We start from the raw sequence: 24,556 nt of genomic DNA, 5'->3' as shown, positions 1-24,556 counted from the left end.
AAAGCCTCCAGCCCCCGGGGCTGCAGGGCATGGTCCTCAGACTTGTGGAGGGGAGCACAGAAATAGTGAACAGTGGAGAGGTTAAAGAGAATCTGTTCCAAAAATGCTGAGATGGCACCATCCCACCACAGTGCTTAGAGGGTATTAAAGCAAACCAAGGAAAAGCAAAATAATAATAATAAATGAAAAAGTCAATCCTACTGCTGAAGGATTTGGCAAAGTCCTGCCCTGAGGTCTGGAGGATGCTGAGAGGACACAAGGTGTCGATCACTCTGCAAAAACCCAGAAGGGCTTTCCACCACTTTTTGCAGTCAGCTGGGAGATCTGTTACAGGGAAGGAATTACCGAGGGCTGCTGGTGAGGTAGGAGATCTCAGCTGTGCTTCTGGGGATGTGCAGGGTGTATGGGTGCCCTCCCACAGCCCAGTCCTGGTGTCCTGCTGGGAACCACTGGCGGTGTGGGCACCGCGCGTGCCGCGCAGGATGAGCAGCAGTGGAAAATCCATCTGAGTGTTTTAACCTAAATACATTTGCATTGAAGCAGAGGGGGGGAAAAGAGAGACTGAGGCCCAAAATGTGTATTTCTAATTGATTATATGCATGGCTGCTGGGGACCTCTTACACTGTAATGGTTAATTATGTCACTGGCTGCATGCACTGCAGCCTCTATTTGTATTGTATTCAAATAACCCTGCCCAGTGCCCAGGCAGCTAATATAGCAGATTGCCTTTCTGGAGAAAAATGGGTTTTGTTTTGTTTGCTTCTTTATTTTGTGTTGCATTGTTTTGTTTATATCATTTTAAAAAAGAGAAAAGAAAAATTATGAACTTCAGCCAATTACTGCATTAAAATAATGTCCCTGACAGAACATGATGAACATCCAGGTCTAACCTGCCTCTTGCAGCTGTGTGACTTCCCTGGTAATTCCCTGCTGATCAGCTCCAACCCAGGGAACCTCCTCCTGGGGGGCTGTGTGAGGGCCTCCCCAGGAGGGCATCCCCTCTTCGGCCCCCTTTTTCCAGCACAGGACCCATGCTGCTGACCGAGTGCCCGCTCTGTCCTTCCTGGCCATCCCCAATGGATTTGCTGCCTTCAGTTCTCCTCAAATGCACATGAAAGTTGCTTGAGAGGCATTTGCTGTATTAGGCTTTACCACATGGCTGGAAACAATCAAAACTTACACACCTGCATCAGCTTTTGTTATTGCTGTAAATCAAAAGAGATCTCAACAAGCCAGAGCACACGGCTCCATTGACTTCAAACCAGCTATCTAGCCAACACCTCCTCCGCATCTCATATCTCACTTTATTCTGAATTATTCCATCAGGATATTCATGCTTCACTAGCTGAGGATGTGATATGCTGCAGTCAGGGAAGTGTGGTTGAGGTAAGCACAATGTATGGGCAAAGCCATGCAGAAACTGTGACCAAGAATGTATTAGAGACTGCATTTATTAGACTTGTAATTAAGGAATTGCTTCCATTATTTTCCTGCTGGGAGACCTCAGGTTGCTGTTCCTTGGGGCCACCCCATGGAGCTGCCGCCCTGTGCTGCTGCCACAGCTGGGACCGGCCGGAGGAGCTCCCCAAAGCCCTGTGCAGGGGGGCTCTGGGGCCAGATTTGTCACTTGGCCCTGAGCCTCCCATGCTGAGGTGGCAGCCCACCCAGCAGAGGTCACCTGCATGGCCGGGGTCACCTGCATGGTCTGTGACCCTCTTCTTGTCCTCCCCACTGGGACCGAGGAAGCGTCCCATCGCTGGACACCCTGACAGAGCCGTGTCCTTATTCCCGGCTCCACCATTAATTTTTTGTGTTCTGGCTGAATCATTCAGTCTGGCGATGGTTTCCATGGCCCGCAGCATCTGCCCCTTTGTCCCTCTCTCCTTTAGCCCTGGCTTTCTCCCTGCCCTGGCCCAAGTCCTGCCAAGTTGGCTTTCTCCAGCGTGCTGGCTTTCTGCCCACCAATCCTCCCTGTTGTCTGCCATGTCCTCGGATGTGGCTTTGTGTGACACCAGTGGCCGCAGCCAGATTTCCCTTCCCCAGCTCCCAGACGAGTGTGTCCCAGGCAGCGCAGCCCTCCCCACACTGCTGGTCCCAGCCAGGTTCCAGCCAGGGGGGGTCCGGGGGTGCACGGAGGGGCAGGGGCAATGCTGGGTCCCCGACTGGGGACAGATGGGGAGGAGGGACAAGGGATGGATGGAAGGGAAAGGATGGGGGGGAGAGGAGATAGGAAAAAAAGGGATAAGGGGAAAAAAATACTGGGAAAAGGAAAGGGTGAAAGGGGATGGAGGGATGAGGAAGGAGGAATAGAGGGGAGGGAGAAAAAGGAATAGAGGGGAGGGAGGGAGGTGGAAGGAGGGATGGAGAGCGGGAGGGAGGGATGGAGGGAAGGTGGCTCGGGGGAAGGAGGGAGGGGGAATGGAGAAAGAGGGAGGGGAAGGAAGGAGGGATGGCTGGAGGAAGAGACGGAGGGAGGGAGGAGGGGAGGGAAAGGGGGCACGGAGGGAGGGAAGGAGGGAGGTGGGCTGGCCCCGCCGGCGCCATGTGATGCCCTCCCCTCCTCTCCCCGGGCTCTCCCGGCACGGCACGGCGCGGAGCAGCCCCGGGGCCGGTGAGTGCCAGGGATGGGGGCACCGGGAGGGGGGAATGGGGGGACACGGGAGGGATGGGGACACGGGGGGAATGGGGACACGGGGGGACCGTTCCCACTCCGCCCTCGGTGGGCATTGGGGCGCACAGCCCTGCGCCCTCCGTGGGGCTCCCCGCGTTGGGTGGAAAAGCCAAAAAGTTTAATTCTGAGCAGAAGGTTGGGGGGGGCTGGGGGTGGCGCTCGGGTGCGGGCGGCAGGTTGTAGGGGATCGGTACGGTTATTTTCCCCATCCCCGTCGGGGTGGGAGCCATCCCTCTGCAGCTCCCTGGGGGCTCGGCCCCTGCTGCGGGGCTGTTCCGGGGGTCCCGGCACCCACAAGGTGCCCGCAGCCTCGAGTGCCCTCCTGTCTGGCTCTGGCCCAGCAGCGATGGGACCTTTGGGTGGCACACGAGCCCCGTCTGAAAGCCCCACGGTGGACTTAGCACACCACAAACCCATAAACCCAGGCTCTTCATCCAGGGCTGCTTCTCTTCCAGGCTGAGCAGGGACACGGGGATGCTGTGAGCATCCCCGTGACATGGGGATGAGACTTTTGGACATTGATCTGGGGGACTTTTGGACATTGATCTGGGGGAAAGAAGTGTGTTTTTCACAAGGAATATAAAATCCACTGGAAGTCACAGGCTGCCAGTGGTTTCCAGTGCAGCAACCCCCTTGGAGAGGGCAGTGTGAATTCACGTGAGGCTACATGACATAAATCTGACCTGGTTGTTAAGTGAGGTAAAGTAGAGGGGGGAAAAAATGCTGGATCATGGGTTGCCATATGAACAAGCGAATGGGGATGTGGAGCCAGTCTTCACTTCTCCTCACACCACTTTTTCATATCCTGTGAAAGGTGGTGACACATGAAATGTGATGTTTCAGCCACCAGAGCAGCGAGCAGAGAGGGTTTCTGACACGCAGCTTGGCTGTTGATTAATTGCTTGGCATTTGGTGAAACTTCATCAGCCCCCGATGTGTGGCACTTTTAGGGCTGTGACTTCCAGGCACAATGCAGCAGGAGGCTCCCTGCTGGTGCCCCAAGCCCAAAGGGTCTGACGTGTCCCCATCACTGTCCCCATCGCTGTCCTTGACACACCCCAACCTCCTTGGGGCAGAAGGCACCAGGCTGGTAGGTGGCCTCCGTGGTGCAGGCAAGCCTTTGGAAGGGCAGCGAGGGCGTTGCGGTCACTGGAAGCAGCACAGCTCCAGCAAGGGCGCTGGAAAGCAGTACTTGAGCTGAGTTTTATGCAGTAACAGCAGGTGCCAGTGGCGTGACCCCCGCAGGCAGCTTTGCTGGGGGAGCATCCCCGTGTCTCCATCTCGGCTGCCCACCAATTTCATGTGCTGCTGCCTTTTAGGGGCAGTTTCACACCTTCATGAGACACAGAAAAAGCCAAAGGGCTGGGGGTGGCTCCAGCAGCCCGTCTCGCTGCCGTCTCACCTTCCCCTCGGCTGACGTGTGGCGGTTCCTTGTGGCATCCAGGGACAGGAACGGTTCTTTCTTGTATTCTTTCTTGTATTCCTGTAGCTGCTGAATATATTCAGTGAGCTGAATGAATCCCCATCTGGCAGCATCTGTCCTGCAACATTTGCAGCTTCAGCTTCTGTTGTGGAGAGGGAAGGGAATAGAAGATAAGAAAGGGAAATAATTCACAAGCCCACAGAGGCTTTAACAGTATCAGCGAGCTGTGATCTGCGCAAGTGTACAGCTACAGAAAGCACCGGGAGCTTTTTCATAAGCCAGCTGGAAAGATTTAAAGCCCTGATTTCAGGGTGGCATTTTTAAAATAATTAGGTGATGGAGCCTAGGTCCTGGTTTTAAGTTACCTGTGAGTCTTAATCTTGCTGCAATTAAAGGAGGTTTGGGTTCTAGGTGTGTTCTGGGAATGTGACTTGGAATAAAGTTACATCAATTTTTATTGCTGCTCAGCCACAAAATTCTGACATTTACAGTAAAATATTTACTGGGAACATGGGATTTGTCCAAGAGCCAAGCTCATGCATTGTCAGGCTCAGAAAATGTGCTGTTACAGGTGAGTGAGGTTTGTGGCCAGTCCCTTTGGGAGATGGGACTTGCTGCTTTTCCTTTATTATAAAGGAGATTTATCGCTGCTCACCAGTGGAAAACCTTGCTGGGACAGTGCTCAGGGCTGCACCGAGGGGGCATTATTTGAACAGTATGGCAAATGGCAAGCACTGACCCAGGACAACTCGCAGGTGATCCATTTTCCCACACCGTGCTGGGCCAGTGCTTCTGGGGGACGTCCCCATCCCTGGGAACCAGCCAGCAGGGATCGGGGCTGGCAGAGCTGGGAGCATGGCAGGTGGAGGCCTCTCACCTGGTGGCAGTCAGGTGAGAGGCAGGGTGGAGAAGGGAGGGAGGTCTCTGAGCAGGTTCAGCTATTAAATGCAGAGGGCACAACCCAAAATCAGCAACAGAGGCTGACACCGTAATGTCAGGCCTAGATGAGATGTTCCCACTGGTGTGCCGTGGATTAGGAGGGGATGAAGCTTCACCTAGTGGAGAATTAGGAAAGAGGGGAAAAAAACAGAATCACCACCCATTGCTTAGACACATGCAGCTCTGAAGAGTTTTCCAGTGTTCCTGTTCCCAGGACAAAGTCACTCAATGGGTGCTGTGTCCCATGCTAAAGCTTTGCCCTGGGCATTGTCAAAATGCCCAACCTGAGCAGCATCTTTACTTTCATTTCTTGCCATCCTCAGCCCTTCTCTTATCCCTGGTTCCTGCTGCTTTGGCAGCTCAGCGGTGGCGGCTCTTGGGGGGATGTTCAGAGCAGCACTGACCTATGTTTGGTGGAAAAGGGTCCTCTCTCCTGGCTACACGGGGAGACCCTGGAAGAAGCAAGGCCGCAAATCTGACCTAGGAAACTGGGTGACTTGGGAAGTTGTACTAAATCGTCCTGATGTGTGAGCTGCTGCTTGGAAGCAGCATTCCCTCCTGCAGTACGGGAACGGTGGGCTACAGGCAGGAAGCAAATTGCACAAAACTGCCCTTTTTCCAAGCAAAGTGGGGATGGCTGAAGAGGAAAGCAACCTCTCCGGGTCACTGTCATGTGTGCCAACTGTCCTGCAGTAAACTGTAAAACACCCCCTGGACCCAATGGAGCGGAAAACATCCGATCATGCAGAGGTGGAGGAGAGGCGCTGCAGGAACAAGTGGTGATGTTACGGAGGGAGTGTGCAGACAGGAGCAGGACGCAGGTGGAGACCAGCTCCACAGTCAAACCAAGTTACACCTGCTGTATGTGCTGGCCGTGGAGGGGTGAGACCGAGCCTCTCCCTCAGCTGCTCCTGCAGATGTTGTCCCCAGGCTGGGCTGGACACCCCCAGCCGTGCTCCTCCAGCCCCACCGCTGCTGCCTGGGCGCAGTTGGCTGTGTCCTGTGTGGTTTTCTCTAGCCTCTCTGCTGGGGTGTTCAGTTACAGCCTGCCACTGGCAATGAATCTTTGCTAAAATCAGGGCATTAGGAAGTTTAACACCCCCAGATGTGGTGTAAGTGACCATTATGTTCTTCATTATCACATAAGCTCACTATTAAATACAAGCCACACAAGGCAAAGACCTTCCCTGTGTGAAGATGGGACCAAACTTCTGCAGCAGCTCCGTGGCTGAATGTACACCCAGACAACACTCCAGGCATATCAGAAACTGGGTCCTGAAGTCCTCAGCATTTGGTAACCGGGTTTAATGACAGCTGCTAGCGGCCTTTCAGCTCTTAAGATGCTCATCCGGGGTGTGGATATGGCAACCCTTCTCTTTCTTTATGGGATGTTTCGGTACTTGGAGGCTTTGTGGCAAAGCTGGGGCAGGCAGCTCTCTGCGGCCAGCACACACACAGCCTACGCATCGCACCACTGCCTGCAGCCTTCCTCTCTCAGAGGTGAAAATGGTGCTCGGGGATTCCTTGCTTCGTCTCACTTATCGTATGGAAAATATCCACAGGAGCCATGCAGCCGTGGGCGCTGCGGAGGGGAGCTGCACGTCGGGGAGCTCCCGTGGCTGCCTGTGCAGGTACCGGGATCGCCTCTCCCAGCACAGGCACGGGGGAGGTGGAAGAGTTTCAATTAGCTCCTGATGCTATTTTTTCCTCCCAGCGCTGCTTAATTTAGCTCAGGCTGTCACGCACTGCCACTAAGGGGAGAAGAAGGAAACAGGGGTGGTGGCCCCGCTCTGCTCAGCAGCGGCTGGAACCTGGGCTCATACCTGGGGCTTGTCCTCAGATGTCCTGCAGCAGTAAAAGCTCCCGGCCCAGGGAAGCTTCCTGCAGTCGTGTTCATAACTCGTGGTGCCTGCAAGGCAGAGGGAAAACCTTACACCGGTACGTGCTCTCTGTCCATAGCCACCTCAGTTTAAAACATGAATATCTTAAGGAAAAGGTGCCCAAGCTCTTCAGCAGCCTTGCTGCTGGAAGGACACAGAGACGTGGAAAAGCTGTCATATGCAAGGAAGAGATTTCTTTGCCCCTTTTTAATACACAAGACTGTTGCAGGATTTCATACCATCCTCAATGACAAGTGGAAGTGAACACAAACCAACAGTTAGAGATCCAGTACTTCACCCCGGTCCTGCGGTGAGCTGCATGTCCGAGACTGAGCCAGCTGCTCTGCCCCAGTGGCTGTGTATGCAGGAGATCACGTTGCCATCATTTATCTGTGCTGCTGCCTTCCCTCAGGCTCTGTGCCAGCCAAGGTGAGCTGAGGGAAGCACTAAGCTGAAGCCAGAAGAGGGTCACCCGATCAGCGGGTTGCAACCTGTGATTTACAGCACGCAGAGGTTAATGGACAAGCACAGCTCCACATGACACTGCAATGAGATTTCTGCTCATCTTATAGCAAAGTCCCCAGCTGATCTGCTTTGCAGTGCTAAATATCCCCCCTTTTATTCTTCCTTTGTAGCTCTTTGTAGAGGATAGAAGCCAGTGGTTTGGGTCGTGTCCCTGACGGGGAGCACTGACACAGTGCAGGGGGTGGCTATTGGGTGCCAGCTCTCATATGCAGGGGGTGAAAGGGCGTTGGGAAGGGTCCAGTAAGGAAAGGTGTTGGCTATTGCTACTGACGGAAACTTTGAATGTGTATATATATACACGTAGTTTGTTCCTCAAGAACAGGAGTTGGGTGCATGGGCAATATTCCGAGCTCCGTGCTTCACCTCCTGTTTCCCTCCTGAGAAACACATTTCATGTGCTGCTTTCCTACAAAACCACAGGGTCGGAGCTGTGAGACCTGCCTGCCATCTGCCTGTCCACTCGTCCCAGCCTTGTGCCGCCCTCATGTGAGTCAGTCTGGGGCAGAGAGCCTCTCCTGTGGCCCCGGACCTTCACCGAAACCACCTCGTGCCCATCTGCTCGCGGGCACCCCGCAGCCCAGGCACCAGCCGGGGCCCCCTCCTCACTGTGAGCTCCCTTCCTGCTCTGTCAGCACCTGAGCTGCCGAGCTCGGAAGCAAACACCGCTGATTTTCCTCTCGTGACAACATTGCTTCGGCTGGCATTTAGAGGTAAGAGCTGTAAAATGCTGAGGAGAAACGAGGCACGCGGGTGCTGCCGCTCGCAGGGAGGGGATGCTCGGTGGGAGGTTTGGGGGGGGATATTTGTGGGTCCTGTAAGACCGAGTGAATGAGTGTGTGCAGACAGGCTGTGCTGGCGGCGTGGGAGCTGGGGCCGGGGGGGGGGGGCGTTCGGTCGATGGTTTTATTTGTTGGAAGTTGCTGGCATCATCCAAAGCCATTAGTGTGAATGAGCTGGAACAGAGCCAGCGCTTCAGCGAGCGTGGCGGCACGGGCACGGCGGAGGCGGCCGTTTCAGGAAAGCATCTGGCTAGAGGTCTGGGGCTGGGAGGTAAATCTCAGCTGCTGCTCCTGTGACCTTGGGAATATCGTTTTATCTCCTCTTTGGTTCTCAAGCTGAAGGTGGACTCAGTTACAAAACTGTTCCACGCAGAAAGGGCAGTTCAAAGACAAATCCTAAGTAACCCCATCATAAAACATGTCGCTGGTGACCATTAACAGTGTGTGGCAGTCGCACGTTTTAATCCTAATTGTTTTTCAGGTGTTCCTTGTGTCTGATGACAAGCAAAAAATTGATAGGATTATCATTGGTGTGACTTAAGCTAGACTTTAACTCATAACCAGCCTTCCTTTTTTTTTTTTTTTTTTCTTTTTTTTAACAAACAAACAACTCTCTTAAGAGCCTGTGAGCCCAGCGTGCTTGATTGAGTCAATGCTCGTGTTTCTATCCTGCTGTAATGGCTATGCACCGTGCCGGGCTGGCAGCACAGCGCTGCTGTTTGCAGCCAAGGGAAGCTTTCAAGTCCGGTATTGATTCTTTTGAAGTTTATGGCTGCTGGATGGAGCAGTTACTAGCGTTTGTTCACACTGCCATGAGCTGGACTGCTTCATTTCTTAATATCAGGCTAAACCTCCTCCACATCTAAAAGATTTATTTCTGTACTTATTTTGTCCAATATGCGATTTCTTTCTCAGAAACCGAGCCGACACATTTCTTTGTGACACTAATGCAGCTCTGTAAAGCTGCCTTATATATTTATGCCCTCCTATATAATACGTGTCGTGAGATCTGTGCGGTGGCTGGGCTCGAGCAGAGCACCATCGCAGGGCCACGTGCCCTGCGAGCTCAGCAGACACCACTGCGTAGTTGCACCACCACCTTCCTACTGCATTAGGGTCACAAATGACCAGGTGAGGCTTTGGGGCATTTGCCCAGAGGGAGCAGCGTGGCGCTGAGCAGCCCAAGGGCCGGTGACCACCTGTGCCTGGCTGCCCCTACGTTCACAGCTGTGAGCAGCGTGGTTTGAGCGAGCCCTTCTCCTTGACCTATTTGTTCTTGCCCCCACTGTGGCCTGCGCTGTGTCCTGAGGAGCAGATCGTGCTACTTGAAGGCCCTTTATTTTTAGCCAGCCCAGTTTTCTCGTCACAGCTTGGTGGGCGCTGCTCTTTTCAGTTCAGCTCCGCCGCAGCTCGCTCTCCTCTTGTGCCATTCCCCAGCGCTCTTTGTACATCTCTCACGCACTCAGTGGGTTTCCTATCCCCCTTTCTCCAGGTTTCATTCCTCCTCCTTTGTGTTCTCCTCTCCCACTGCTCTAGATCCATGGCTTAACTCTGAGCTGCCTCTGCCTCTGGCTTGCAGCAGGGCTGTTGGAGGAGCAGGCTTGTGCTGGATACCAGCACCCCACCACAAACCGAGCCTTCCCTCTGATAACCTCGGCTGTGCTTCCCCACGCCGCAAATGTCAGGAAATTAGAAATGGTGCTCTAGCCTCCTGGAAATCAATAGCTGCCTGCTCAGCCCTGCTCTTTCTCCCCTCGCCCAGGCGAGGAGGGAGTGCTGTTACACTGAACTCACCAGCAGTGGGGTATTGATACGGTTCCTCCAGCCCAGGCAGCTCTGCGGTGACATTTACTCTTCCCAGCGCCTCCACATAACCCAAGACAGTGACCTGTGCTCTGAGTCAGATCAGGGGGTGAGCAATCAGGATCAGGACAATGTTTTCTACTTGTGACCATGGAGCAGGACTCCAGGTCGCTGCTGGACCTGGGTGGGCTGTGTTAGGAGCAATGCCAATGCTCACTTTGGGTTCTGCAGGGCTCCGTCCCAGCAAGGGGCATGTGCGATTCCCATCAGAAGCTATGGCTACAAGACAAAAAGAAATTCATTATGAGGCCTGCAGGCTACACTGCAGGCTGCCTTTAACATTTCCTGGGCTAGTACAAGCAGGTGCAGTGTAGTTGAAGGAGCAGGAACAGTTCTCAGGTCCTGCTTCTTGGAAATCTTGGTGGTGATATTCATTTAAATTTAAAACACAGATACTGTTGGAAGCCGAACAGCATCACCTTTTCATCTGTATGGAGCATTGCACAGTTTGAAAAGGTTACCGGGAACTAAATCCTTGCTGAAAATCAAGCCAGCTTCTCTTTGTGTCCTTGAAAAATCTTTCTCTTGGGGCCCGGCTAATTCCAGCACCGCTGGACGTGGGGAGCGCTGTGCTGGGAGCACCGTCCCTGCCTCCCCGGCCCCCACTTCATCAGGCTTGATTTTATTTGCCAGCTTGGCAGTAATAAGTATCACTCTCTAATGAACCCGTGATTACATGGAAATTGAAGTGTGAGAGTGAAAAGAAATGAGGCAATTGAGAGGTGTGATTCTGCTGCCTGAGCCCTCTTCCTACTGCTCGCGTCACCCCAATGACCAATATAAATGATGCCAAACCGGTCTATTTCCTAATCCCTGGTGTTGGTAGACAGCAAAGGAGTCACGCATATATCTATTTCCCTCTGAATGGCTTTATTTGGACTTTTACATACTCCCTACTTTTATTTTTGGTGCCTTATTAACAACAGCAACAAAAAAAAAGTGCAGTAAGGACCTTTGTTGATGATCCATGAGCCAAGAATAGATCCCATCTCCTTTTTTACCATTTTGGCACTGAAATGCCAAGAGGGATGAGGCATCCTGTAGTAAACACTGTTCATTTTGATGTGGCAACTAGAAAATATGGTCACAAGTTAGGGAGAACAACAGTTGAGTCAGAGGATCTGCCCTTTGCATGGTCATGTTGTTGGACCCGTGCAGGGCTGGGAAAGGACACATTCCCATCCAGTGAAGCACTACAGTGGTGTCCTAACTGCTGCAGCTTTATGCCAGCCCATTCCCCTCACAGGGAGGTTATCCTCATTGCTGCTGGACAATTGAGGTGCAGTGCTACCTTGCTTCTCTACCAGGACGTGCTTCTCTTGCCTCAAAGCTTCTATTCCTTCTTAAGCTGCTGCCTACTTATTCCTCAGGAAAAAAGGGAAAAAAAAAAAAAAAAAAAAGGAAGAAAAAAAAGCTCTGGGCTTTTCCTCAATGCACCTTGTGCAGCCAGCAGCATGTGCTTGGCTTGCAAGGGACATCGTGGCAGGGACACATTGCTGAAGGTAAATAGGACTAAAAAGGATCCCATGTCCCCACCACTGCACCTCTACCAGCCTGAGGGCTGTGCCCATCTGCTGCCATGCCCAGCCTGTGGACAGAACACAAATACCCACAGTCACTGCTGGGGACACGTCCTGGATTTCTTGGGCTGAAGAAAATGTTAAATAACAACATTAAAAATGAGCCTCTTTAGCAAAGGCAAAGGTGGAGAGCTTGCAGGAGCAGGAGCCAGAGCATTTGCTTGGGCTGTGACAGCACTCCCCTTCCCGTAGGTCGGTACCTTCTGGGAAGCAGCTCAGTGTGAACGTAGGAAGAGCCAAATCCTTGATTTCAGATGGGAGAGGACTGTCAAAGAGGCTGCAGCGCTTGAGGGTGCAAGTACATCTGCTTCCTACCGAGATGTACTTGTCTGCTTTGTCCTCGGTGCGGTATGTGATAATAAAAACCTCTCTCCTTCCTTCTCAAGCTCTCCCAAAACTTTGCGAGCCTCCCAGTAGCACTCCTTGCTTTTTTTCTCCTTGTCCCTGCCCAGCAAGGTGGAGGTGCAGGCAGGGCTGTGTGTAGGACCAGCTGCAGGGGTGTATGTGTATGGGGGCTACCCAGGGGTGTGCGCTGCAAGAGCTGAGCTCCCCAAAAGAGCCCGGCTTGCTGCTGCTCCAAAATAGCTGTCAGAGCACCGTCTGCTTCTGGGAGGGACCTACGGCAGAGCAGCATCTTCAGAGGCTTTCAAGTGTGAAAGTGCAAGCTGTGAGGATTTTTGGCATCTCTGCAAGTCACTGTAAGCATTAATACCTTTACAGCAGAGGTGCAAGAAAAATCCAGTCTGCTCACCTACCCAGGTGTGTCAGCACAACAAGCGCTGCCATCTCAGCTCCTACCCTCTGGCTCCCATCCCTTTTGCCACAGCGACTGCAGCGAGACCTCCCTTCCAAGACAGCCTCATCCCCAAAACAGCTCCATCCCCAGGACCTGCTGCAGCACCAAGCACAAGGCGTGCATGCAGACAGCATCGAGTTATTCCTGCGTGGGTTCAAAACCTGGCACCTGGAGAGATGCACGACACAGCGTGCCCCAGCTCTGCTACTTAGCCATCATTAGTTGGGAATGGCTGTTGAAGTGCTGTGTTTGCTCAGGAGGGCTCTGCCTTCCCTTCCACACCATCAGGTGCAGTGGGTGAAAGCTGTGCTCGGCTCCAGGTCTGTCCTCAGCCATCTCCTGCTTATCCCACAAAACTTCCCACAGTGGGAACAAGGCCTGTGCCACTTTTAAAAGAATCTGCCCCAGGACAGTGTGCCCTGTCACTGCTGTGTTAGGTTTGGTGGCTTTGTTGTCCAGACAGACTTTTTTTCCTTATTGTCGGCAGCGCTGAACAACAGCAAAATGTGCCTTAGAAAATAAACACAACACACATTTACCTGTGATTCATGTCATCTTTATAAAAGCAGTCAACAGCACTATCTGCCTTGTTCCCCTCCCCAGAACACCATCTCGCTCATGCATCTTTTCCTTCTTGCTCTTATTATTCTAGTCTTTCATTAGTATGTCTTTTCCCCTTCCATCCCCCATTATTAATTGTACTTCTCTGCCACATCCGAAGTCCAATTTCTGGTGATGCTTTATCAGCCTGCAAGGCACTGTGAGAACTGCTAAATCAGTGAGAACAAAAGAAAAAAAGGAATATTCCATCCATAAGCAAAGTAGGGAGTAAGGGAAGGTTTTCTGCTTCCTTTCTTCATGTTTGCCCAGAGCCCAGCTGCAGCTCTCTGGCCCCGTTTCCCCATCTCCCCCTGAAGCACCAGCTCCACTTGCGCCTGCTCAGCCTGTGCCCAGCTGTCACCAGCACTTGTGGCTTTTTACCCTAGTAGAGGAAAAATGGCAATATTGTGGGGACACGGTGGTGACCGGAGCTGTGCAGGAGTATGTCGGTCGGGCAGTTTTCTTGCTGATGTGTTAATGCGGTGCTCTCAGGCCTCAGCAGCTCCCGTGCCAAGGCGCTCTGCCTCACGCTGCCCCTGTTGCAGGAGCTCTCGGACACCGAGGTTTGGCTAAACCCGGGGTGAGGAGCAGGGGCTGTGCCTGAGTAGCCACCTGCCTTGACCCAACTGCTTCTGCCAGCTTCTCGCAGCCAGCCCCCTGCTCCATAGACCCACCAGCCTACATGGGCAGGGGGCAGCCACAGGTGGGATGCCGTTCACTCATTCCCCATCCATCAGAGTGCTATTTGTTTAATGGCTTATTTCAGCTCCACCTACATCAAGTGCAGAGGACAAAGCTTTTGAGACTTCTGTTTCTCCCACGGAAGCGGCCGACGCCAGCGACCCGAGCCCCTCTCCCCGTGGCGTTCCCCCCTCCATGCTTTTGGGGATGAGTGCGTGCGGCAGGAAGGCGCTGACCCTGCTCAGCAGCGTGTTCGCCGTCTGCGGCCTCGGCCTCCTGGGCATCTCCGTCAGCACCGACTACTGGCTCTACCTGGAGGAGGGCATTGTCCAGCCCCAGAACCAGACGGCCGAAATCAAGCTGTCGCTGCATGCGGGGCTCTGGAGGGTCTGCTTCCTTGCAGGTATGGCCTCCTGCCCCAAAATGTGCCCTGCTAGGGCAGCGTTTGCTGCTTGTCATGGGGAAGGGCTGGGGGAAGCTGGATTTGGAGAGGATTGTGCCCATTTCGTGCCCAGTCAGGCACAGCCCGTGCAATGCTGCAGTCACCCAGTGTCTGGCTGGATCAGACGGATGGATAAATCTGCCGTTCATTGCGTGCAGGCACTGGGATGATTTGTTGCTGCAGTACAGGACCCTACTGCTCACAAGGCAGCAGTCGCACAGCCCCTCACTCCCTCCATCCATCCCAGCGCCTGGGCAGCTGCTCAAACCTCCTCTTTGTCCCAGCGACATTGGGATTCAGGTCAGCTGAAACGTCTCCTCCACTCGTGCTGGTTTTGATGAAGCAGTTTGGCTGAGGGGATGGAGCTGGACAAAACGCAGTGAATTGGAGTTTCAGACTGACAGGTCCAAAATGTTCTGGGGTTGCAGCTGCTGCTTTGGGAAGCTGGGAGGAGATGAAAAAATTCATCCCAAGCTCAGTGGACAGGGCAGTGTGAGAGGAAGGATTTTACTCACCATGCTGTTCAGTGTGCCACACAAACATCCGAGATGGAAGCAGCACTAAACAGTGAGATTATGTTCTTGCATGCACTGAAATTAATCTTAAAGGCACTCCCTCCCCCCCCCAAAACAAGCAGATACGCAGACTGCAGGCCTGACTCGGTCTCTGTTTACTGCAGGTGAGGAGCGTGGCCGGTGCTTCACTATAGAATACGTCATGCCCATGAACATCCAGCTGACATCTGAATCCACAGTCAATGTCCTGAGTAAGTGATTCTGTGGGGTCTTTGCATCCCGTAGGGCATCAAAGGGCTGTTATCTCCCAGTAAACCCCTTTGTACCACTGCTGAACACGCTCCATCCACCCACCCACACACCCACATCCACCTGGCAGCGAGGCAGGACCCGGGGACCCTGACCTGTCCTCTGCTCCTCTCCCACCAGAGATGATCCGCTCTGCCACCCCCTTCCCTCTGGTCAGCCTCTTCTTCATGTTCATCGGCTTCATCCTGAGCAACATCGGCCACGTCCGCCCACACAGGACCATCCTTGCCTTTGTGTCGGGGATATTCTTCATCCTGTCGGGTGAGTAGTGCTGAGCAAAGTGCTCCTCAGAAAATCCTTGGGCACGGAGGATGATCTCCGGCTTGTGGCGAGGTGGTCACAGACACGTCAAACTCCTCAGCCGGGACGTTTCTGCATGAGCCAAGAAGGTGTTTTATTTATGTGATTACATGAGTGTTGAACAAATAGCTGTGACAGCCAAGCTCTGAAGCCAGCTCCTGGCTGTGCACAGGGAGCGCAGAAGGACAAGCTTGAGCACATAACACTCTGACTGACATGGGAGAAGTGCCCTGGGTGAGCTCTGCGGGAAAGCAGCCTCCTTCCCCGGTTATTTCAAGCACCCTTCCACAGTTTTACATTTTCACCTGCCACTCTGCTCCTAAAGGCAGCTGCTGCTTCACCACCTTCCTCCCCGAAGCATTTCTCACTGCCTTCCTCCTCACTTTCTCCCCAGGTCTGTCCCTGGTGGTGGGGCTGGTCCTCTACATATCCAGCATTAACGACGAGATGCTCAACAGGACCAAGGACTCGGAAACATTCTTCAATTACAAATACGGCTGGTCGTTCGCATTCTCTGCCATCTCCTTCCTTCTCACGGAGGTACCGGCAGCTCCCGGACATCCCTGTAATGAGCGCTGTCCGTTCTCAGCCATTGTATGTCAGTGTTGCACAGGCTGGAAGCAGAAAGAGGACGGGGAGGGGTGTTAAGGGTAGACTATGAGGTAATATATAGTATGGCGGGAGGTACATATAATGGAGAACATGCCTGGAGCAGTGAGGGACAGCTGATCACGATTTGATGCAGAGTATGAAAGCAGAAGAGCAGGAGATGGGCTTGATTCTCTGTGTGTACTGTGGGGAAGCAACTTTCCTTGAGCACTTGTGAGCCATCAGCAGGGCAAAGAGAGCCATTTGTTTTTCTTCTCTCCCCTCCAGAGCGCCGGGGTGATGTCTGTGTACCTGTTCATGAAGCGATACACCGCCGAGGACATTTACCGGCCTCACCCTGGCTTCTACCGGCCCCGTCTGAGCAACTGCTCCGACTACTCGGGGCAGTTCTTGCACCCAGATGCATGGGCACGGGGACGCAGCCCGTCGGACATCTCCAGCGAGGCATCTCTGCAGATGAACAGCAGCTACCCAGCTCTGCTCAAGTGTCCCGACTATGACCAGATGTCCTCGTCCCCGTGCTGAGCGTCACCTCCCCTGTGCCTCCCCAGGCCCACCAGCCGATGGTCACTGTCCTGACTCCACTCGTCATTTTTAGGCCTCTCTTTCAGGGCAATTCTCTATTTATAGGAGCGTAAATATAACCATAGAGATTGGTTATATAACCAACAATGTAACCTAGGGAATTGGGATATTTTATTTTCTTTGTTGGTCTCTTTTTTTTTATTATTTATTCTTCCCTACATAACTGAAATGTCTCCGAAGCCCTCTTCTTCCAGCTCTTCCCGCTGAGCAAACAGCAGTTCTGCCTGAGGGACAAATCCAAGGCTGGACTCCAGAGCAGAAAAAAAGAATATGAAGTAGAACTAGGAAAAAAAAACAAGTGTATCTTTTTGGTTTAGGTAGGCTGCAAAAGTTTGTGCATTTGGCTATCATTTAATTGTAGATTCACTGGCCTGAGCACCAGCAGGCCTAAAAGATTTGTGTAAATTTCTAAGGCATAGTCATCATTAGAAAAATAAGAATTTTGTCTTGATTCAATGTTTACTGGTCGATACCTCTCGTTGGATATCACTTTTAACCAGGCTGCAATGGGAAATAGCCATCTTTCTCGACTATACCTCAGCAGGCTCAGATGCAAGCAGGTTGGGTTTTCTCGGTGGCCATTTGCAAAGTGTCACTTTCCCATCCCATGTGGAACTGGAGACACTACAGCCACAGGTGCCCGTGCTGCTGGGGTGGCTCAGGCACCCACGTCTCCTCCACCATCCCATTGACGAGGTCTGAAGAGTGACTGGGAGGATTTCAGTGCAGGGTTGAGTGGAAAACTACCTAGAACCTTCTCATAGGAAATGTTAGGCACAGGATTTAAGAAAATCACAGCCATCCGAGCAAGGCCCTGCAAGTTATTTCAGTGAAAGGCAAGACTCCAAACTGGTGTGAAGTGACACAGCTGAAATTAATGGCACTAGTCCACAATAGCAAAGTAGTTGGTCTATGTTTTATTTTTTGCAGAAAAAAATGGATTTTTAGCTGCTTTTTTGTGTGTGTGTGCGTGCATATGAAATTTATTTTGAGGTTTAAGTTTTAAGCTGTCATATGATGCACTTTGGTCCTAGAAGACTGAGCGCTGCCAGGCTGAGAGCATCCATCGGACAGGGCAGGGGACAACGGCGTGGCGTTCCCTCACATGCTCTTGTGCCAGCTTCAAGCTCGTTGCCTCGCAGAAGGAGCTTCCTCCAACCTTGAGTTCTGGTCTTGTTACTTTGAGTCTTTCTGAACATTTCCGTTGTGCAAAACAAAACCCTCTGGGGATTCTTGGTATATTTGAGCTGGTTTTGTCGTACTGTAATTAAAACAAATAGAATATACACAGTTTTGATGTCATTTGTAGCATAGTGTTTAATGAATGTTTGCACTGTTTTATTATTAGTTGTCATTCATGAACTACTCCAAAGTTGGACACAAGTCTCGAGCAGGAGCTGCTGTCTGCACTGATGCTGATGCCCGTCCTGGGGACCTCGCTGTAAGAGTATATCCAGCCAGCTCTCGAACAAGACAATGTCCTCTCCAGTGCCTTCAGATAAGCAAGTAAAGTCATCTAGCATCTTTTACTCCTGATTTGCTAAGTTATAAAACCAAGGCAGCTTTCTGTGAACACAGTTATACTTACCCCTATTCTGTACTTCTCCCACGTGCCTGTGTCCTCATACTAAAACCATTCCGTGAGTGTGCTATGAGGGGTTAGCTGCCAGGAAGGGCCAAGCGTGGGGGCACAATGTGTCCCTGTGCCTCAGGAGCAGCCCCCACTGCAGCCTTGTCTGGACACTGCCCCTTGCAGCTGCTTTTTGTACAAAACCTGCAGCTCATTTGCAGCCCCAGGGCTTATCCATCCACATGAACTTGGCTAAAGTGGTGAGTTGGTCCCAAAATGTCATCTTGATCACTTTTGGCCTTGTGACAGCTGATCCAGTGGAAGGACAGTTTCAATCTAGTTTGCTGGGCTTGGTGTTACTGCTTGACTGTGCCTCAAAGGTTGCTGCCTTTGCATTTTCCTCTTGATGGGTCCCTTATATTTCAGCTCATCTTGGAGGGGAGACCTTCGGGACTGCATGGATGCAGAATGACATCACTGCTGCCCAGAGGCACCCTCCCCATGCGGGGATGCTCAGCACAATTAATCCTGCCCAGCGTCCAGGGACATCCCTGTCCCGCTGTGGAGCTTTCCTTTGTAGTGATTAAATACAGAATTACTCAATTTAAAGTGTCTGCCTACAAAAACAGAAGGCATGGAAGAACCTCATGTGTTCCTCGAGGCCCTAGAGGGTTTAGAAGAGCCTAGGAGCAAATTAGAAAAGTAATTATTTTAATTCACTGGGGAGGTTGTCATCATCTGGCTCCATTTGTGAGCCTGGGAATTCACACATTTACCTGGTGAGCATGAGCCCTTCATAAGCGCAGGACTGTGGTCAGAAATTTGTCAAAAGAAGGGGTTGTTGGCTCAGTAAATGCTGTGTTTGGACAGGAAAGTGTGGTCCTTGGGGAAGCCAAGGCTGGGGGGGGGCATTGCTGCCCACGTGCTGGGTGATGCCATCACAGGGGACATGAGCACAGCATGCCTGGTGGGGCAAGCGAGCCACGGAGCCTGGCCATGCTGTGATGTCCTCAGAGCATCACCCCATGGCTGATGTGCTCCAGGGCAATAAGTGCCAAAAAATAACCCTAGTACCCAGGGGGAGTGCCTACTTGTTATCTGACCATCTCTCCTAGTCCTCACCCCACCTTAATCTCTGTTATGCCACATCCTCAAATAGTGGCACTTGCTTTGGTCTCTCTCCCATTCTTATTTCTGTGCCAGCCTCACAATATCCTGTGTCCGTCTCTTGGATTGCAGTAAATGAAAAGCAAAGGTTGGGGATAAGCTAGCATTTAAATTAGAGGTTTAACACCCACAGGACTAGAGTGCTTAAACTCACACCTCCACTGCTGTACCCCAGCAGGATGAACCAAGCTGCTCATGGGGATGCAGGAAGATAATTGCTCTTGTAATGCTTTATAGAGAATCGTTTGCACTCTTTGAAGGAAAATATCTCATATTTTGCATGACTGACACTGGTATCAGACCCTTTGTGCACATGGCCACGGGTGCTTGAACCTTAATGTTACAGCAAATTACTGGGATTAAAGGGTAAAAAAACTCCAGTGCTGCCTGATCTGCACCCAGTTCGTTGTACTCCCTGCCCCTGCTGAAATCTGCAGCTTCCTTGTGGAATCAGAGAATCGCAGGATTACATGTTTGGGGTTTTGTTCAATAACAGCCCCTCTTGGTAACCCCAGCAAGGATATCCCAGGAGGCATTTTCTGGCTCGTCTCTCCTGGGCAATGGAAGCTCCCTTCTCCCAGCCCACAGGCTCTGCATCCTGCCCCTTGTCACTGAGGTGTCCCTGCACCCCAGGGGTGATGGGGCCATGCAGTGAGCAGCTCAGGCTACTCTTAGTTAGTAGAGGCCTAAAAAAACTCATTGGATTGTGAGGAGAAGATACAAGAGGTTCACTAGAGACCAGTTGTGAGCAATAATTAAGCAGCTGGGAATAACGAGGCTGTGCTGGGGCATTCTCTGCTTCATTTGCTGCTCTAGCAGCTTATAGCTCCAGAGCTCCTTTCTGTGCCATGGAAGAAGTATCTATGTAGATATATAAAGATGTGGCTGAAATGCCCTCCAGTGCTGTTCACTTGCACCTGCACTGCCAGCGGACATGGAGAGCCACTGGGGAGGTTAAGGTGAGGCAGGAACCCCAAACCTTCAGGAGTGCAGACCAGGCATGCTGCTGGGCTGGCTGCTTGAGGAGCTGTTTCTGGAGGATGGGGAGGTTTGGGCAAGTTTTGGAGCAACCCAGCCCTGCTCTGATGCACAAGGCCACTGCTGTAGCAGATCCAGGGAGAGCAAACTCTAGCCAAACCTTGCTGCTGTCTCCACAGCAGCAGGGCTGTGGACTTGAGCCTTTACATCCTCACTGACCAGCCCCAAAGGTATTGTGCTGCGGTGGGTTTCAGCCAAGCTTTCCTGTGGCAGCATGAGGAGCTGACCTGGGCATACTGTATGCAGGCTGGGGCTTCCAGTGCAGAGAGCCTTGCTTATGAGCCCTTGTTCTGCCTTATAAATGCTGTTTGTCAGCGTTGTATATTCATTTTCCCAAACATGAGTTAGCCCCATGGGCTATTCAAGGTATGCTAAGAAATTAAATACCCTCATTCCTCCCTGCTGTTAGCTTGTTAATGATGCAGAACCGATGCGTGCATGGTGGGAGCACTGTGTGAGCAGGCAAACAGCCACCCAGGTCAAGAGCCCTCCACTAATAAGGGAAGAAGTAATTGAGAATATTTTTTTCCTTTCTTCTTTCCTTATGAGATGTATTTATTTCAGGTTTAAAAAATAATAAAATGAGATAGAAGTCTGACATCATGCCTGACTAGAAGCAGCAGCGTTTTCCTCCCCACTTTCACAGTTTCAGGTCCTCCTGCTGGGTTCTTCCATACCCCTCTGCAGCATCGCTCGCTGCATGGGCCGCCTTTGTTCCACCATCTCTCCTTTCACTGGGGACCACAGCAGCTCTTTAACTTCTCTGTCTGTAATTTGTCTGTACCACAGCTCCCCCATACGTGATAAAGCTGTGACTTGTGGGGTGCAGAGGAGGGTGTCCCCAGCATCCTGGGTTCCCAGCGGGGCCACCTTTGCCCTGCTGTGGTCGGGGCACTCTGCTGACCTCTCCTGCTGCACCGCAGGGTTCTTGTCTATCGCTATTGTGTGGTTATCAAACTGCATCCTGTTCCCATGGATACAGTACCTTATAGAAAGGGAAGATCTGCCTCTTTGCTTTCTTTTTGTGTAAGGTTTTATATACCTGACATTTTGGATCATGAGAACCTCAGTGGGCAGTGGTTATAATGGGCAGGTGATGGCTCACCCCTTGTGTCTTTGGTTCTAAACCAGGATGCAACAATTTTAAAGGACAGGAGAGCTTGCTCCTGATGGCATGGGACTGCCCATCACTTAGCCCTCCCCTGGGGCTGCAGGTGTGTGCCAGACCTGCAGGCCACGTTGAGCTGGGGCAGAATCCTCTGATAGCCATGTCACCAGCTCTTTTCAGGTGGCACATGGAAGAACCTTTAGGCAGTCAGCTGTGCTGGATTGTGCCATGAAGGTGAACCCAGAGCAAGCATAAAGATGTTGTGATGCTGTCAGCATCCCTGATCTGGTGCCCGTTGCTGGTGCAGGTCAGAGCAGCTCTGGTCATGTGCCAACCTCCTCCCTTTCTCTTGTTTTCACACCACTTCATCCTTGAGCCTCTGGACAATTCGCTTTGTAGGGGGGAAAATGAATTTATTATTATCTGCAGATTATTTGCAGCAGTATTACAACCAAAAGATTAGCCCCACTTGGCTGTGTTGCCAGACTCTAGTCCCGAGGGCTGTACTTGATAAATATCTTGGCTCTACCAGGATGCTTTCAAGTCCTGGGCAATCTGTACCACAGTGCTCTGCAGGCTCTGTCCAGCATTTTTATTTAAACCATTTCAGAAATCCCTAAACCCCCCCCCTCTCTCCACTTCCACTGAAAGGTGGATTATTCCCATGCCAGTTATGATTTGTATGCCTTGAAAATACGCAGTGCCAGCATTCTAGTTTATTCCCCAAGAAGCTATCATTTTCAACATCAGCTCTCGATAAATCTTCTGGCTGTGATCAGATGCAGCTACTTTTAATCTTTAATGTTAGGGCAGAGTGCATTTGTTTTTCTGAGAGGAAAACCATGTGTGAAGGTGCAGAGGAGGTGCTGGGTGACTCCTGCAGCTGTGTAAGCTCAGGTTGCTTTAGCTCAGGCTGCTCACAGGGCTGTGCCAGCCAGCCTGTTTGCTCAAGCCAGGCCTGCTTGGTTTCTGTTTAAATTGCTTGTTTTGGAGCAAAGTCCACACTGCCCTAACTAGTACCAGTGACCACTGAGCACCTGTAAGTCTGCATGTAGACAAATCACAGAATCAGAAAATTTCCTGAGTTGGAAGGGACCCACAAGGATCTTCAAGTCCAACTCCTGTCTCCACACAGGACCACCCAAAAATCAGACCCTATGTCTGAGAGCGTTGTCCAAACGCTTCTTGAACTCTGACAGGCTCGGTGCTTTTACCATGTCCCTGGGGAGCCTGCCCCTGTGCCCCTGTACCACCTCTGGGTGCAGAACCTTTCCCTAACCCCCAGCCTGACCCTCCCCTGTCCCAGCTCCATGCTGTTCCCTCGGGTCCTGTCGCTGTCCCCAGAGAGCAGAGCTCAGTGCCTGCCCCTCCGCTCCCCTCGTGAGGGAGCTGCAGGCCGCCATGAGGCCTCCTCTCAGAAGCTTCTCCTCAGCCTCCTCTTCTCCGGGACAAACCAACCAAGTGTCCTCAGCTACTCCTCATGTGTCTTCTACTCTAGACCCTTCCCCATCTTTGTAGACCTGCTATGGACACTCTCTGGTAGTTTTATGCTCTTCTTATACTGTGGTGCCCAAAACTGCCCACGGTACTCGAGGTGAGGCTGCACGTGAGGTTCAGCGCTCTGCTGCTAACCAACAAAGTGTGCAGGCACACACTGACATCCCGTGGGATGTGGATCACAGCCAGAGCCAAGCAAAAGCAAAGTGCTCTGCTAAGCACGTGTGTGTTGGCAAGCACCTGGCTCTGGGCTGCTGTAGGAGAGGAAATGGAAGGCACAGAGAGCGTGGTAGAGGGAAATGTCCTCTCATTTCTTATTTTGCTGCAGTGATAATGTCTTCAGTGGGGTGTTCGGTCACAAAAATACAACCCTGAGGTCCTCGTGTCTGCCTGGCATCCTCACACGTGCCAGCTTCCCGCTGCAACTTGAGGGGAAAAGTCTGTGAAGAAAGTGGAAAGGTGTTATTTAACTAATGAGAGCTAATTTGATTAAGTATCCAAATGTCATTCTGCTTATCTGGAGATGAGCTGGGTGGTTTTACCTCTGGGGGAGAAATGGGATGTTTCCACAGCAAGGGGGAACTATCGGTGTCGTGTATGAGCAAGGAGCAGCCGTGTCTGGAGTCTCAGCATGCTGCCATCCCAGCACGGGTTGTCACCTGTGCTCCCATTGTGCCAGCTCTTGCAGGAGGAAAGGTGTGTGAGCAGACTGTGACCCTTCCCTGTGTGACGGGGACTGTGTTTTTCCTACTCGGGACAGGTGGCAAAGGCACAAATGCAGGAATTATGTGGGTTTAGAGGCCAGAGCAGGGACCGGTGACCACCTTCTCCCCAGGAGCCACCCACAGGCCCCCAGGGACATTAAAATAACATGGCTTTTAAAACTGCTTTGCCTCAGTGCTGGACAAATACCTGAGTGCAGTCTTCTATTTACCCTTAAAAAGCAAATGGTATGTTCTATTTTCACAGGAATTACAGGGTCTGTTTTTTGACAGAGCATCCCCAGTTCCTGCAGTGCTAAATGAATTTCAGAGTGACCTGTGCTTGTCCAGGACAATATAAATATATATTATTTAGTATTATTATTCATAATTTAGGTGAGCAGAGAGGGTCTTACTAGCAGTGCAGAGCATGTCCATAGAAACCCGACCTTCCCACGCACATCAAATAATTTATCCCCGTATAAATTATATGCTGTCAAAACTGCTCTACTGATCCAAAGGTTACAGGCTGCATAATGGAAATGGAGCAGCTTGCAGTCATCTCAATCAAAACGTGATCACTTCCAGAAGAAAGCAGCCTGACAGTTGTGGATTTCCTATTGATCTGCTTCAGCATCTGTCTGACGGAGAACAGTTGAAATAAATGCAGTAAAAATAAAACCTTCAGTTGTTTCATCATTCCTTATAAAAGTAGGTCATATCCCCAACTGAGCTGTATTTTATTCATGTAAGTACATTTCTACAATTAAAAATGCAGCAGAAACTCTGTTCATGCCAGCAGGGATGAGCATGGTGGAACTGGGTGAGGGCTGGTTCCTGGGCCACCGTGGCACGAAGCTTCATTGCCAGCCAGGCAAGCCCATTGTCCCATCTGCCATGGACGTGGGGCCCCAGAGCACCCTACAAAAGCTTCTCTTTGGGGTTTTGTGGCCAGTGCCTGTGTGCAGAGCCTCCGAC

General features: G+C 51.7%; 1 protein-coding gene and 1 long non-coding RNA gene across 2 annotated transcripts; both read left to right on the top strand.

Annotated features, from left to right (window-relative positions):
• Positions 1-2,449: 2,449 nt before the first annotated feature.
• Positions 2,450-17,783, top strand: CACNG5 (calcium voltage-gated channel auxiliary subunit gamma 5). The gene is made up of 7 exons (XM_035342643.1): positions 2,450-2,611; positions 7,859-8,148; positions 13,821-14,140; positions 14,859-14,945; positions 15,124-15,264; positions 15,698-15,843; positions 16,180-17,783. Exons 3-7 carry the CDS (start codon positions 13,933-13,935, stop codon positions 16,435-16,437), a joined length of 840 nt encoding a protein of 279 aa, XP_035198534.1. The 5' UTR covers positions 2,450-2,611; positions 7,859-8,148; positions 13,821-13,932; the 3' UTR covers positions 16,438-17,783.
• LOC118175964 lies at positions 3,937-19,704 on the top strand. The gene is made up of 3 exons (XR_004755219.1): positions 3,937-6,030; positions 8,848-8,853; positions 18,556-19,704. It is a non-coding gene; the product is annotated as an uncharacterized LOC118175964 (long non-coding RNA).
• The last annotated feature ends 4,852 nt before the right edge of the window (positions 19,705-24,556 follow it).

The sequence above is a fragment of the Oxyura jamaicensis genome, chromosome 18 (assembly GCF_011077185.1).
Source record: "Oxyura jamaicensis isolate SHBP4307 breed ruddy duck chromosome 18, BPBGC_Ojam_1.0, whole genome shotgun sequence".
Taxonomy (NCBI): domain Eukaryota; kingdom Metazoa; phylum Chordata; class Aves; order Anseriformes; family Anatidae; genus Oxyura; species Oxyura jamaicensis.
This window is presented reverse-complemented; position numbering and strand designations above follow the sequence as displayed.